At 47.7% G+C, this 15664-nt stretch overlaps 1 protein-coding gene across 8 annotated transcripts in view; it reads right to left on the bottom strand.

Annotated features, from left to right (window-relative positions):
* Positions 1-15664, bottom strand: part of tanc2b (tetratricopeptide repeat, ankyrin repeat and coiled-coil containing 2b) — a 252008-nt gene that overhangs the window by 111675 nt on the left and 124669 nt on the right. For 7 of the 8 annotated variants that reach the window (XM_055890105.1, XM_055890110.1, XM_055890107.1 and 4 more), the window contains one exon: positions 10563-10742. In XM_055890105.1, coding sequence (XP_055746080.1) covers positions 10563-10742 — 180 coding nt within the window. Of the gene's footprint in view, positions 1-10562; positions 10743-13595; positions 13656-15664 lie in introns of all 8 variants that reach the window. The other variant, XM_055890112.1, reaches the window with a different exon arrangement.

Genomic DNA, 15664 nt, shown 5'->3' with positions numbered 1-15664 from the left:
CAGGACAGAACACAGGCAAAAAAACGACTCAGGAAACGGGATTTGTGACAGACCCCCCCTCCGACGAACGCCACCGGGCGGACTACCCGGAGCGCCAGGGTGGAGGCGGTAAAAGTCACGAAGCAGGTCATCGTCAAGTATCTGACGCCGAGGAATCCAACTCCTCTCCTAAGGACCATATCCTTCCCAATCCACTAAATACTGGTACCCTCGACCCCGCCGTCTGGAGTCCATGATGCGGCGCACCGTGTAGACAGGACCACCTCCGATCATCCGAGGAGGAGGAGGACGAGGAGGAGGGGGCAACAGAGGACTGAGGTGAACCGGCTTGAGGCAGGAAACATGAAAGGTGGGATGTACTCTAAGTGTTGCAGGCAACTTGAGTCGAACCACAACAGGATTAATGATTCTCTCCACTACAAACGGACCAATGAACTTCGGTGACAATTTCCTCGACTCAGTCCGTAGAGGAAGATCCCGTGTAGCCAACCAAACCTTATCTCCGACCGTATAAGCGGGGGCAGGAATACGGCGACGATTCGCCTGGATCTGATACCGGTCAGAAACTCTAAGGAGAGCCTTCCTGGCCCGATGCCAGGTCCGGTGGCAACGACGAATGTGGGACTGGACAGAGGGAACCGAGAGATCCCTTTCCTGAGAAGGAAACAAGGAAGGTTGGTAACCGTACAGGCACTGGAAGGGAGACATCCCAGTAGCAGATGAAGGGAGAGTATTATGGGCATACTCGACCCAGGGTAATTGAGAGGACCAAGAGGTGGGATCAGAGGAAACAAGACAGCGCAGCGTGGACTCCATCTTCTGGTTGGCTCTCCGCCTGACTGGGGGTGAAATCCAGAAGTGAGACTGACTGTAGCTCCAATGGCCAAACAGAAGGATCTCCAGACAGCAGAGGTAAACTGAGGACCACGGTCAGAAACAATGTTACAGGGCAACCCGTGGACCCTGAAAACCTCCCTAACCAGGATCTCGGACGTCTCAGTGGCAGAAGGCAGCTTGGAGAGGGGGACAAAGTGAGCAAACTTGCTGAATCTGTCCACAATGGTCAGAATAACCGTGTTACCAACAGAAGAGGGCAACCCCGTGACAAAGTCCAGAGCCAGATGCGACCAAGGTCGCCGGGGAATAGGTAGAGGGTGAAGAATCCCAGAGCTGGGCCGATTGGTACTCTTATTCTGCGCACAAACAGGACAAGCGGCAACAAACCTCCGGATATCTTCTCCCATAGCAGGCCACCAAAATCGTCTGCGCAGTAGCGCCATAGTCCGAGCAACGCCAGGGTGACAAGCTATCTTGCTGGCGTGGGACCACTGAAGGACAGCAGAACAGACCGACTCAGGCACGAACAACCGACCGGGTGGACCGTTACCGGGCCCGGGCTGCGTCCGAAGGGCCGCCATCACATCCTCCTCAATCCTCCATGTAACGGCTCCCATGACAACATTCTGGGGAAGAATCGTCTCAGTCTTGGCCCCACTCTCCTCCGTCTTAGAGAACATCCAGGACAGGGCGTCCGCCTTCCCGTTCTTCGACCCAGGTCGGAACGTCAGGTAAAAATTGAAGCGTCCAAAAAACAAAGCCCACCTGGCCTGACGGGAGTTGAGACGTTTAGCCGATTGCACGTAAGCCAGATTCTTGTGGTCAGTCCAGACCACAAACGGTTGCTCCGCTCCCTCCAACCAGTGACGCCACTCCTCCAAGGCAAGCTTCACAGCGAGAAGCTCCCGGTTACCCACATCGTAGTTTCTTTCAGCTGGAGAAAGACGACAAGAGTAGAAGGCGAAGGGATGGAGTTTACCGTCAGTGGAGCTACGCTGGGACAGGATGGCGCCCACCCCCACATCAGACGCGTCCACCTCAACAACAAACTGACGGGAAGTGTCAGGTTGAGAGAGAATCGGGGCGTTGGTGAATCGGCTCTTCAAGTCCAGAAATGCTCGGTCTGCCTCAGGAGTCCAACAGAAATTTCTGGTGCAAGACGTCAGGGCAGTTAAAGGAGCGGCCACCTGGCTGTAATCACGGATAAACCTCCGATAGAAGTTCGCAAACCCCAGGAATCTCTGGAGCTGCAATCTCGTACCGGGCTGGACCCAATCCCGAACCGCCCGAACCTTCTCTTGGTCCATCTTGATCTCTCCCCTGGAGATGATGTACCCGAGGAAGGACGTCGTGTGGGCGTGAAAATCACACTTCTCAGACTTGACGAACAGACAGTTCTCCAATAACCGCTGCAGGACCTGCTTGACATGCTGAACGTGGCTAGAAAGCTCCTTCGAGAAGATGAGGATATCATCCAGGTAAACGAACACAAAAATACCAATCATATCTCTCAGAACGTCATTCACCATACTTTGGAACACAGCAGGAGCGTTGGTCAGTCCAAACGGCATCACCTGGTACTCAAAATGTCCCATCGGAGTATTGAACCCAGTCAACCACTCGTCCCCCTCTTTGATCCGAACCAAATGATAAGCATTACGTAAATCAAGCTTCGTAAAAACCGTAGCACCCTGTAAGGAATCGAAAGCCGAGCTCATCAAGGGCAGGGGATACTTGTTCTTGACCGTAATATCATTCAAACCCCAATAATCAATACACGGTCGAAGAGAGCCATCCTTCTTGCTCACAAAAAAAAAATCCTGCTCCTAGAGGTGATGACGAGGGCCGAATGAGACCTGCAGCTAGAGACTCCTTGATGTAGGTCTCCAAGGCCTCACGTTCAGGTCGAGAGATACTGTATAACCTTCCCTTGGGAAAGGCAGCTCCAGGAAACAGATTAATCGCACAGTCATAAGGTCGGTGGGGAGGAAGGGACAGAGCCTTCTGTTTACTGAATACTTCACCCAACTCGTGATATGTTTCTGGAACCAGGGACAAATCAAGAGGAGCAGAGTCACTGACCTGACTGAAAACAGCAGGAGAACAGGCAGTCCTAAGGCAGTTAGCATGACACTCAATGCTCCAACTAGTTACCTTACCCGTAACCCAATCAAACGAGGGATTGTGTTCCTTCAGCCAGGGGTAACCAAGAACCAGACAGAATGAAGAAGGAGATAAACTCTGAATGATTCCCCGACACCAACATCTTAACCGGTTCAGTCCTCATAGTGATCCGTGCCAGACTACTGCCGTTCAGAGTGGTTGCTTCAATGGCTTCCGGCAATTGCTCCTTGGAAAGCCCCAGCTGTTCCACCAAGTCGGCATCAATAAAGCTGAGATGTAATGTCCCGAGCTACCACAGTAGAAACAGCTGTTGGTCTCACGTCTACGTTGGCGCTCCTCCTTAGTTAGCCCGTGTCGCCCCACTTGCATAGGTTCAGAATCTGGTGGCAAGACCCCTCCACTAATCCCGTGTGGGGAATAACGATCAATACGTTCTGGTTCACTTCCTGAACCGAATGGTACCCGAGTTGCTGATTGATAGGATGGACCCCACTGCTTCTCCCTCCTTCTCTCTCGGACTCTATTATCTACCCGAATAGATAAAGTGACCAAGCTGTCTAGGTCACTAGGCTCTGGATAGGATATCAGCTCGTCCTTGAGTTGCTCCGACAACCCCTTGTAAAAAGCCGCTTGTAGTGACTCCTCATTCCAACCACTCTCCACAGCCAATGTCCTGAACTCGATCATAAAGTCTGCCACACTGCGAGCTCCTTGGCGAAGAGTGAACAAGCGTTTAGCTGCGTCCTTACCTCGGACTGGATGGTCAAAAAGCTTTCTCATCTCTCCCGTGAACTCCTGATATGAAGCCATGCAAGTCCCCTGTCGTTCCCAAACGGCTGAAGCCCATTCCAGAGCTCTTCCACACAGCAGTTCAATAACAAAGGCTATCCTAGCCTTGTCAGTGGCGTAAGAATGGGGCTGCAGATCAAACACTAACCCACACTGCATAAGAAACGAACGGCATATTCCCAAATCCCCTTCATATTTATCAGGCGTCGGTACCTTGGGTTCACGGAAGGAAACCGCTCCAGACACGGCAGGTGAGATGGGTGACACAGGTGGTGAATGAATCGCCGGCAAACTGAGCTGATCCTGGATTTGTGTCAAGCTAGCAGATAAGTTCTGGATTGAACCCGCTATCTCCTGTAGCGCCGTCTTGTGTTGTCCCAATGTCTTCCCCTGCTGGGTAATGGCATGGCAAACGGAGTCCAGGTCCGCTGGGTTCATCCTTGGCCGGATCGTTCTGTCACGATCTTTCAAAATCGAACCCAGAAGCAGACCAGGACAAGGAGCGTAGGAAGAAGGTGAGTGTTTATTTACAAGTGAATGTGAATGGGTAGATATATCCAGGTGGCGTAGCGGGCAGCGGTGGTGAGTTGATGGGAGTAAATAGATGAATCCAATGGGGTAGCGGAATCCTCCGTCGACCAGGCGGGAATAGGGTAAATGATCCGGGTTAGTAACTGAAGACAAAACAAACGGAGGTAAGTTTAAGGCAAGCAATACGTAAAAAACAACAAAACAAATTCTATCCAACTTGAGGCTGATACTATGGCACAACATACTGTTCATGGCTAACGATCCGGCAGGGAATGGATGTCAGGTCCGGGCTTATGAAGAGGAGAGATGATGATCAGTACCAGGTGTGCAGATAGCTGATGGGATACAGGTGCGGGTAATCAGAACTCCCAACTGGCTACATTGCCCGGCAACCAGACAGGGTGCGTTCCAGGACGCCGGAAAAACACTCCAGGACAGAACACAGGCAAAAAAACGACTCAGGAAACGGGATTCGTGACAGTTACCGAGAAAGCAGTATATCGTTGGCATCAGGCTCGACAGACTCGCAAATTTTAAAAAAGGATTCTGCCAGTCCATGGTGAGTAATCGCAGTCCTGATGTCCAGAAGTTATTTTCGGTCATAAGAGATGGTACCGGCAAAATTATGTACAATATAAGTAAAAAGAATATGTTACAAAAAATGCAAATAAACAAACTAAAAATCACAATCGGTTGGGAACATGTAAAACGTCTGCCTTCTTCTCCGGTGCTATTATTACTTATTAACCAACAAACAGCCAGACAGACACTTCAGCTTATTAACCAACAAACAGCCAGACAGACACTTCAGCTTATTAACCAACAAACAGCCAGACAGACACTTCAGCTTATTAACCAACAAACAGCCAGACAGACACTTCAGCTTATTAACCAACAAACAGCCAGACAGACACTTCAGCTTATTAACCAACAAACAGCCAGACAGACACTTCAGCTTATTAACCAACAAACAGCCAGACAGACACTTCAGCTTATTAACCAACAAACAGCCAGACAGACACTTCAGCTTATTAACCAACAAACAGTCAGTCAGTGATTACAAGTCATAAACCAGACTAACATATCACCGAGCATGTGTATCGACTATTGTTAAAAAGGTCTCCTGGACTACTGTACCCAAACACTAATTTAAGCCAGAAAACTCAGTAGGATATGAGCACGTCTTCTTGGGCATTTCATGTGTATTGCATGTGTTATCCATTTCATGTGTATTGCATGTGTTATCAATTTAATGTGTATTGCATGTGTTATCCATTTCATGTGTATTGCATGTATTATCCATTTCATGTGTATTGCATGTGTTATCCATTTCATGTGTATTGCATGTGTTATCCATTTCATGTGTATCAACTCCTCAACCGTTCCAGACTAAACCCAGACGCACATCACAGTGGACTAGCAGCAGTGGTGGGAGAGATCCAAGAACACAATAGCATAGCAGTGGAATGGAATCAATGCTGAGTGGTTGAAGCCCAAACAGACAGGTCACGACTCTAATCCGCTATAGTTAATGGATGTTGCTGTCTGCTGCCCAGTGTTCAGAACCCACCACCAGAGAGAACAGACAGGTCAGGATGTTGCTGTCTGCTGCCCAGTGTTCAGAACCCACCACCAGAGAGAACAGACAGGTCAGGATATTGCCGTCTGCTGCCCAGTGTTCAGAACCCACCACCAGAGACAACAGGCTGCTCTTGTGATCCTCTGGACCATAGGCAGTGTGACATTTCCACACCAGCCGGAGGAATTGTGGCACCATGGTTGCCTTCCGAATGACACCCTATTCCCTTTATAGCGCACTACTTTTTACCAGGGCCCATAGGGAATAGGGTGGCATTTGGGATGCAGGCCATGACACTGCCGGCTCTGTAAAGGGGTAAAGCCTTAGGCACCCTCTGGCAGCTCCCGCCCTCCTGCCTGCCTCTCCAATCCATTTCACAGGTTGGGTTCAGGGCAGATGGGACCCCCTGGGTGAAACCTCCACGCAGGCAGAGAGAGTGGAGTGAGGAGAAGAGATTAAATCAGAAACTCATTGATTTCCTAAAAAGGTCAGCACTGCTTTCAGAGCATTGTCATTCTATCTGGAACAGTGAGGTTGAATAAGCCAATAAAACAGCTCTACTGCCTGCCAGCTCCCTACCAGCTCCCAGCTCCCTGAGGCCAATCAAGGCAGAGCAGGAGGGCTGGTGGTAGGGCTGAGGAGGAGAATGGGGGAGGATGCTGCTGCGGAGGGCTGGGGATAGCAGGGGAGGTCTGGGGAGGGCAAGGGAGGGAAGGGGGAGCACGGGGGAAAGAAAACGAGGGCTGGGGAATACTAGGTGTGCAGGGGAGGGCTGGGTAAGACTGGTGAGAGTTGGAGAGGATGGGGGAGGAAAGGCGAAAGGGAGGCCCTCCATGAGGGGATCAAAGTGCATCCAGCCAGGCTGAAGACTTGCTCTGATTGTGCCTGCTGCTGAAGCCTGCTGGTCCTTGCTGGGTGCTGGGAGGTGGAGAGGCTTTGATATGCATCCCAAATGGCACCCTATTGCCTGTATAGTGCACTACGGACCCTGTTCGAAAGTATTGCACTATAAAGGGAATAGGGTGCCTTTTGGGATGAAGCCTGAGCCTCAGATGCCCATATTGTAACTTGGCACTGGCAGGCGGTGTAAGGAGTGGCACTGGGTTGGATTAATTAAAGAGTGGGAAGAAGGCTGGGGTGCTCGGGACCATGCCCAATCTGGTGTTGTGGCTATGGACGCCCACCTCTGACTTTGAGGCAGATTAAAAGGCAGAGAAAGACTATTTATTTATATTTTGCAAAACACATGAACAGGTGCGTAAGCTACACTCCAGAGGAGGTACATCTTTGCACTGGCACACGTGCTGCATGCTGATGCAGTTGGACTCATTGTGCAGAGGTAAAATAAAACGCATGAAAGTAGCAATACAGCAGAGTTAGCACACAGCGGAGTATCAAATTAAAAGTAATGAGGATCTCTTATTCCCATGTTACCTCCCAAAATACACCACAGCAGCAACTGCATCTGCATCACTATCAGCATCTAACTGGCATACATTAACCAGGCAAATTCTGATTATATTGCATTAACAAGGCAAAATATAATTATGATTATATTGCATTAACAAGGCAAATTATAATTATGATTATATTGCATTAACAAGGCAAAATATAATTATGATTATATTGCATTAACAAGGCAAATTATAATTATGATTATATTGCATTAACAAGGCAAATTGTAAATCATAAATTGAATGACTGTGCATGTATACACAGTCACAGTGTTCACAACCAAACTGTGAAATGAGGATTTGCATAACAAAGAGAGAACGAGACCCGTTTCTGTGTTATTAATCAAGCTATTCTTAAAACAACAACGCTCCTCTCTACGACAACAGTCATCAAGATAACAGCAAACACAATGAAACTCCCAGAATTCCTTTTGATTCACGCAGATGAAAGTGTTAGTAAATTAGGCTGAATGTTCTACAGACACGAAAGAGGAAAGGAGAGAGGGAAGAAAAGTGGAATAAACAGACAAAGGGGGCTGTAAGCAGTGTGGAGTGGAGAGAGAGAGAGAGAGAGAGAGAGAGAGAGAGAGAGAGAGAGAGAGAGAGAGAGATAGAGAGATAGAGAGACAGAGAGACAGAGAGACAGAGAGACAGAGACAGAGACAGAGACAGAGACAGAGACAGAGACAGAGACTGGCTGGCTATGAGGTGTAATTTTCAGGCCCCATTCCCTCCGATCCGACCCCACCTCTCCTGGCTCCTGTCACCAACAACACAAAGCCTTCTCTTCCAGCAGTAGGAAGCAGCACCCCCGGTTAAGATAACAGGGCTTTTAAAAAGTCCAGTTTAGAGAAATAAATAATTCTGTATGGTGTACAAACACACAGCAGAATATACAGTGCCTTCAGAAAGTATTCATACCCCTTGACTTATTCCACATTTTGTTGTGTTACTGTCTGAATTGAATTGAACATGTTCTCACCACCTACACACAATACCCCGTAATGACAAAGTGGAAAACATGTTTGTCGGAATTTTAGCAAATTTATTGAAAATTAAATACAGAAATATCTAATTTATACCCCTGAGTCAATGCATGTTCGAATCCCCTTTGGAAGCGATTACAGCTGTGAGTCTTTCTGGGTAAGTCTCTAAGAGCTTTTCACACCTGGATTGTGCAACATTTGCCCATTATTCTTTTCTAAATTATTCTTGTTGATCATTGCTAGACAACCATTTTCAGATCTTGCCATAGATTTTCAAGCAGATTTAAGTCAAAACTAACTTGGTTACTCAGAAACCTTCACTGTCTTCTTGGTAAGCAACTCCAGTGTAGATTTGGCCTTGTGTTTTAGGTTATTGTCCTGCTGAAAGGTGTATTCCTCTACCAATGTCTGGTGGAAAGCAGACTGAACCAGGTGTTCCTCTAGGATTTCGACCTGTTCTTAACTCCATTCCGTTTATTTTTTATTCTGAAAAACTTCCCAGTCTTCAATGATTACAAGCATACCTATAATATGATACAACCACCACTATGCTTGAAAAAAAGAAGAGTGGTACTCAGTAATGTGTTGTATTGGCCCCAAACATAACACATTGAATTCAGGACAAAACGTTAATTGCTGTCATGTTTTTTTTCAATATTATTTCAGTGCCTTGTTACAAACAGGATGCATGTTTTGGAATATTTGTATACTGTACAGGCTTCCTTCTTTTCACTCTGTCAATTAGGTTAGTATTGTGACGTAACTAAGTTGCTAATCCATCCTCAATTTTCTCCTATCACAGCCATTAAACTATGTAACTGTTTTAAAGTCACCATTGGCCTCATGGTGAAATCCCTGAGCGGTTTCCATCCTCTCTGGCAACTGAGTTAGAAAGGACGCTTGTATCTTTGCATTGACTGATTATATTGAAACAAACAAATTCAATGTCTGCTTATTTATTTTTTGTTTTCATCTACCAACAGTTGTCCTTCTTTGCTAGGCTGAATCTGGACTTTGTGGTTGAATCTGTGTTTAAAATGCCCTACTCGACTGAGATACCTTACAGATAATTGTATGTGTATCATATATCATTGTATCATGTTAAACACTATTATTGCACACAGAGTAAGTCCATGCAACGTATTATGTGACGTGTTAAACACACTTGTAGTCCTGAACTTATTCATGATTGCCATAACAAAGGGGTTAAATACTTATTAACTCAAGACTTTTCAGCTTTTCATTTTTTATTAATTGGTTAACATTCTGAAAACATAATATCAGTTTGACATTATGGGGTATTGTGTGAAGGCCAGCGATAAAAAATCTCAATTTAATCCATTGTAAATTCAGGCTGTAACACAACAAAATGGGAAAAAGTCAAAGAGTGTAAATACATTCTGAAGGCACTGTAGGAGAGGGTTAATGATACAACTAGGCTAAATCACGAGGATGAGAGTGGTGAACCGCGCCCTAGTGGTGAATGTTGGACAATGCGTTTCACATCCAATCCCTTTCACTCTGTAGACACTTAAGGAATAAAACACATTTTTCAAATTCAATTCAAGCCTGCACTGCCCAGCCACACTAGCCCATTACAGTGCAATGACTGTAGCTGTCAATGATCAAGTTACTGAGAGATAGATTGAAGAGAGAGAGAGTGGGAGAGAGATAGACTGAGAAGAGAGCGAGCAAAAGAGCGAAAGAGAGAAAGAGAGAGACTGAGGAGAAAGAGAGCAAGGAGAAAGAGAGAGAGAGAAGAGAAAGAGAGAGAAGGGAGAAAGAGAGAGAGGAGAAAGAGAGAGACTAAGGAGAGCGAGAGAGAGATTGGGAGTGAAGCTGTTTTCCGAGATGACTGTGACAGGAAATGATCAGTTAGTGGTGAGTGACAAGGTCAGAGACAAGCAGGATAGGAAGATAGACAGACAACCACAGCTCATATCTGCCATTCCTGGAATCCCAGCCCAGCTATTAGATAAGCCTGGAGTGATTATTAGTGGGCCTTGACCTGGGAGAGCTGTAGTTGATCATTTATTCACAATGATTTGTGTTGACCAGCATCAGTGATCACTGACGTAAGCATCCAACTTCCCAGTTACCATCATGTAACTGACTTATGTATTTCCCCACACGACATTCCAACACGAATGAGTGACATTGGGCGATTGGTTATTAACCGAACGCCCAAAGGAGCAGACTACAACACAGTTTGACCTATGGGATTTCTCGTGGAGGTGTTGTGCATATTTCTGTGACCATTACCTGTGAGCTTCTTGATGGGCTGCAGCCGGACACTGATGGTCTGGTGTGTGAGCAGTGGGGAGGAGGGAAGGGAGCGTGAAACACCCTCCATGATGCGGATGTGCTGCATGCCCTCGGTCATAGAGAGAGGCGGAAGGGCATAGTCACCCTCAAAGGCACAGTCACTGTCTATACTACCACCTGCAGGAGGAAGCAGAAAAGTCAGCGTCACAAGACAATAATATTAATGTTCCACGCATATACTACCTATTTTATTTAACGTCTGGCATTACAACATTTACAGTATTGTGAGTGTAGTCATAAATGTTTCAGAACAGTTATTAGCGTCTTTGTTGTGCATTGTATTGCATCATGCATAACTTATAAGGCATTCTATATGTGCTTCTAGTGGCATTGTAGATACTTAGCAAACCGGGAACATTCCCAGAACATTAGACAAGATTCTCATTAAGTTCTAGTTAAGGTTTTATCTAACATTAGGATGATAACATCCCAAAAACATTAAAAATAAAGTTTTAAATACCTTTTTTTATGTTTTAAATGAACTATCCTTGGAATGTTCGCCTAACATTCCCCAAAAGTTTTTATTAGGTTTCCAGGTAACGTAATATCACAATGTATCAGTAATGTTTTCCCAGCAAACTAAATTGGTTCTGTGAACGTTCCTAGAACATTTGTTAGGTTGCAGAAAATGTCTCATAAGACAAGATAGACAAGATAGAAAGGATCTCTATATTTTGTGTCACGTTCCTGACCTGTTTTCTCTTGTTTTGTATGTGTTTATTGGTCAGGGCGTGAGCTGGGTGGGCATTTCTATGTGTTGTGTTTCTATGTTGGGTTAAAGGGTTAATTGACCTTGTATGGCTCTCAATCAGAGACAGGTGTTTTCGTTTTCCTCTGATTGAGAGACATACATAGGGAGGTTGTTTCTCACTGTTTGTTTATGGGTGATTGTTGCTGTGTCTATGTCGATGGTCTATGTTGCATGTATGCACTAGTTCATTCGTAGCTTCACGTTCGTCAGTTTTGTTATTTTGTTAGTTTGTTAAAGTGGTTTCGTTTTGTGTTGGTTCTCTTCTAAATAAAAGAAGATGGCTTATTTTCCACATGCTGCGCCTTGGTCCTCACTCTCTACCTTTGACGATCGTGACAGAATCACCCACCAAACTGGGATCAAGCAGCAAGGAAAAGGGCAGCGACAGCAGTGGGAGAAAACCCAGGACTCCTGGACTTGGGAGGAGATCCTGGACGGTAAAGGACCCTGGGTTCAGCCAGGGGAATATCGCCGTCCCAAGGCGGAGTTGGAAGCAGCGAAGGCAGAGAGGCGCTGGTATGAGGAGGCAGCGCGGCGACGCGGTTGGGAGCCCGAGAGTCAGACCCAAAAATTTCTTGGGGTGGGGCACACGAGGAGTGTGGCAAAGCCGGGTAGGATACCTGAGCCAACTCCCCGTGCTTACCGTGGAGTGAGAGGGCGTCGTACTGGTCAGACACCGTGTTATGCGGTAAAGCGCACGGTGTCCCCAGTACGCGTGCTTAGCCCAGTGCGAGCTATTCCACCTCGCCGCACTGGTAGGGCTAAGTTGGGCATCGAGCCGGATGTCATGAAGCCGGCCCAACACATCTGGCCACCAGTGCGTCTCCTCGGGCCGGCATACATGGCACCAGCCTTACGAATGGTGTCCCCGGTTCGCCAGCATAGCCCAGTGCGGGCTATTCCACCTCGCCGCACTGGCAGGGCTACGGGCACCATTCAACCTGGTAAGGTTGGGCAGGCTCGGTGCTCAAGAGCACGTGTCCTCCTTCACGGTCCGGTATACCCGGTGCCACCTCCATGTACCAGTCCTCCGGTGGCAGCCCCCCGTACCAGGCTGTCTCTCCGGGTTGTCTCTCCAGCTGCTCCCACCTGTCCAGCGCTGTCAGAGCTTTCCTCCTCTCCAGCGCAGCCAGTGCCTATACCACGCACCAGGCTGTCTCTCCGTCTCCTCCCTACAGAGCTGCCCGTCCAGCCAGAGCCGTCCAGCCAGGACCAGCCAGAGCCGTCCAGCCAGGACCAGCCAGAGCCGTCCAGCCAGGACCAGCCAGAGCCGTCCAGCCAGGACCAGCCAGAGCCGTCCAGCCAGGACCAGCCAGAGCCGTCCAGCCAGGACCTGCCAGAGCCGTCCAGCCAGGACCTGCCAGAGCCGTCCAGCCAGGACCTGCCAGAGCCGTCCAGCCAGGACCTGCCAGAGTCCCTCAGCCAGGACCTGCCAGAGTCCCTCAGCCAGGACCTGCCAGAGTCCCTCAGCCAGGACCTGCCAGAGTCCCTCATCCCGGAGCTGCCCCTTATCCCGGTGCTGCCCCTTATCCCGGTGCTGGCCCTTATCCCGGTGCTGCCCCTTCATTTAGGTGGGTTTAGTTGGAGGGTGGTCATTGGGAGGGGGATACAGAAGCGGGGAGTGACTATGGTGGTGTGGGGACAGCGTCCGGAGCCTGAGCCACCACCGTGGTCAGATGCCCACCCAGACCCTCCCCTAGACTTTGTGCTGGTGCGCCCGGCGTTCGCACCTTAAGGGGGGGGGGGGGTTATGTCACGTTCCTGACCTGTTTTCTCTTGTTTTGTATGTAGTTATTGGTCAGGGCGTGAGCTGGGTGGGCATTTCTATGTGTTGTGTTTCTATGTTGGGTTAAAGGGTTAATTGACCTTGTATGGCTCTCAATCAGAGACAGGTGTTTTCGTTTTCCTCTGATTGAGAGACATACATAGGGAGGTTGTTTCTCACTGTTTGTTTGTGGGTGAGTGTTGCTGTGTCTATGTCGATGTTCTATGTTGCATATATGCACTAGTTCATTCGTAGCTTCACGTTCGTCAGTTTTGTTATTTTGTTAAAGTGGTTTCGTTTTGTGTTGGTTCTCTTCTAAATAAAAGAAGATGGCTTATTTTCCACATGCTGCGCCTTGGTCCTCACTCTCTACCTTTGACGATCGTGACATTTTGTCCAGATTTATAAATTCAGACTGATATGCAGAACATAGACTAACTGTAAAAAAACGCACCCGATATAATTCCGCCTTTGAGATGCTTGATATGGTCCCCCACGTCTTATTCTTCATGATCTGAAAGGCGAAAGTGATCCTAGATCAGCACTTACAGTCCTGGATATCTTGTAAATATTAGCCCGGAAGTTCGCAGAATACACAGAGGATGGGTGAAGTGGTGGGGAATAACCCAGTTACCAGTATTTCCTTGGGTTAGTTATGTCTAAGAAAATTAAAAATGAAGCATGGAATTCCTGATTGACCATACTGCCATGGCTACACACTTAGAACAGATGTGTAAAAAACAACACGGTGTGTTATTTTTTTAACACATCCGTGTGTCTAGCTAGGGATAACGTGTTACTTTTAACACAATCAAAGTGTTAGAGTTAAGTCACATTTAACACATTATTCAAGACACCCTTTCAACACACATCCTATAGAATATCCTATCAGATTTTGGAACCTGTCCCATAGGATTTTACTACCCTCGCCTACTGGATGATAGCGGGGTGAACAGGCAGTGGCTCGGGTGGTTGTTGTACTTGATGATCTTTTTGTCCTTCTTGTGACATCAGGTGCTGTAGGTGTCCTGGAGGGCAGGTAGTATTCCCCCCGGTGATGCGTTGGGCAGACCGCACCACCCTCTGGAGATCCCTGCGGTGCGGGTGGTGCAGTTGCCGTACCAGGAGGTGATACAGCCCGACAGGATGCTCTCAATTGTGCATCTGTAAAAGTTTGTGAGGGTTTTAGGTGCCAAGCCAAATTTCTTCAGCCTCCTGAGGTTGAAGAGGTGCTGTTGCGCCTTCTTCACCACACTGTTTGTGTGGGTGGACCATTTCAGATCGTCAGTGATGTGTACATTGAGGAACTTGAAGCTTTTCACCTTCTCCACTGTGGTCCCGTCGATGTGGATGGGGGGTGCTCCCTCTGCTGTTTCCTGAAGGCCACGATAAGCTCCTTTGTTTTGTTGACGTTGGATGAGAGATTATTTTCCTGGCACCACACTCCCAGGGCCCTCACCTCCTCCATATAGGCTGTCTCGTCATTGTTGGTTATCAGGCCTACTACCGTTGTGTCGTCTGCAAACTTGATGATTGAGTTGGAGGTGTGAGGCCATGCAGTCATGGGTGAACAGAGAGTACAGGAGGGTGCTAAGCACGCATTCTTGTGGGGCCCCAGTGTTGAGGATCAATGAAGTGGAGGGGTTGTTTCCTACCTTCCCACCTGGGGGTGGCCTGTCAGGAAGTCCAGGACCCAGTTGCACAGGGCAGGGTTCAGACCCAGGGCCTCAAGCTTAGTGATGAGCTTGGAGGGTACTATGGTGTTGAATGCTGAGCTATAGTCAATGAACAGCATTCTTACAAAGGTATTCCTCTTGTCCAGATGGGATAGGGCAGTTTGCAGTGCGATGGCGATTACATTGTTTGTGGATCTATTGGGGCGGTAAGCAAATTGAAATGGGTCTAGGGTGTCAGGTAAGGCAGAGGTGATATGATCCTTGACTGGTCTCTCAAAGCACTTCATGATGACAGAAGTGAGTGCTATGGGGCGACAGTCATTTAGTTCAGTTACCTTTGCTTTCTTGGGTACAGGAAGAATGGTGGACATCTTGAAGCAAGTGGGGACAGCAGACTGGGATAGGGAGAGATTGAATATGTCCGTAAACACTCCAGCCAACTGGCCTGCGCATGCTCTGAGGACACGACTAGGGATGCCGTTTGGGTTGGCAGGCTTAGTGAGAGTTAACATGCTTAAATGTCTTACTCACGTCGGCCACGGAGAAGGAGAGCCCACAGTCCTTGGTAGCGGGCCGCGTTGGTGGCACTGTGTTATCCTCAAAGACGTCGTGTTTATCCTCAAAGACGTCAGTGTTTCCGATCATATAACATTCTGTAATTAATGTTGTTGTATTGTACTCAAACTAATGACAACAAACTATCATTTAATGGGTTCTAATAAGATTCTGATTGAGGTGACACAATCCTACAAGACTCCTTTAGGATACATTTATTTTAATCCGTCTGTCTGCATATTTCAAGACATGGCATAAGAAGGTGCAGTGAGATACCCAATGGGTTGGACGA

Source organism: Salvelinus fontinalis, chromosome 30 (assembly GCF_029448725.1).
Source record: "Salvelinus fontinalis isolate EN_2023a chromosome 30, ASM2944872v1, whole genome shotgun sequence".
Taxonomy (NCBI): Eukaryota; Metazoa; Chordata; class Actinopteri; order Salmoniformes; family Salmonidae; genus Salvelinus; species Salvelinus fontinalis.
Note: the sequence above shows the minus strand (reverse complement) of the source record. Positions and strands in the feature narration are given on the sequence as shown.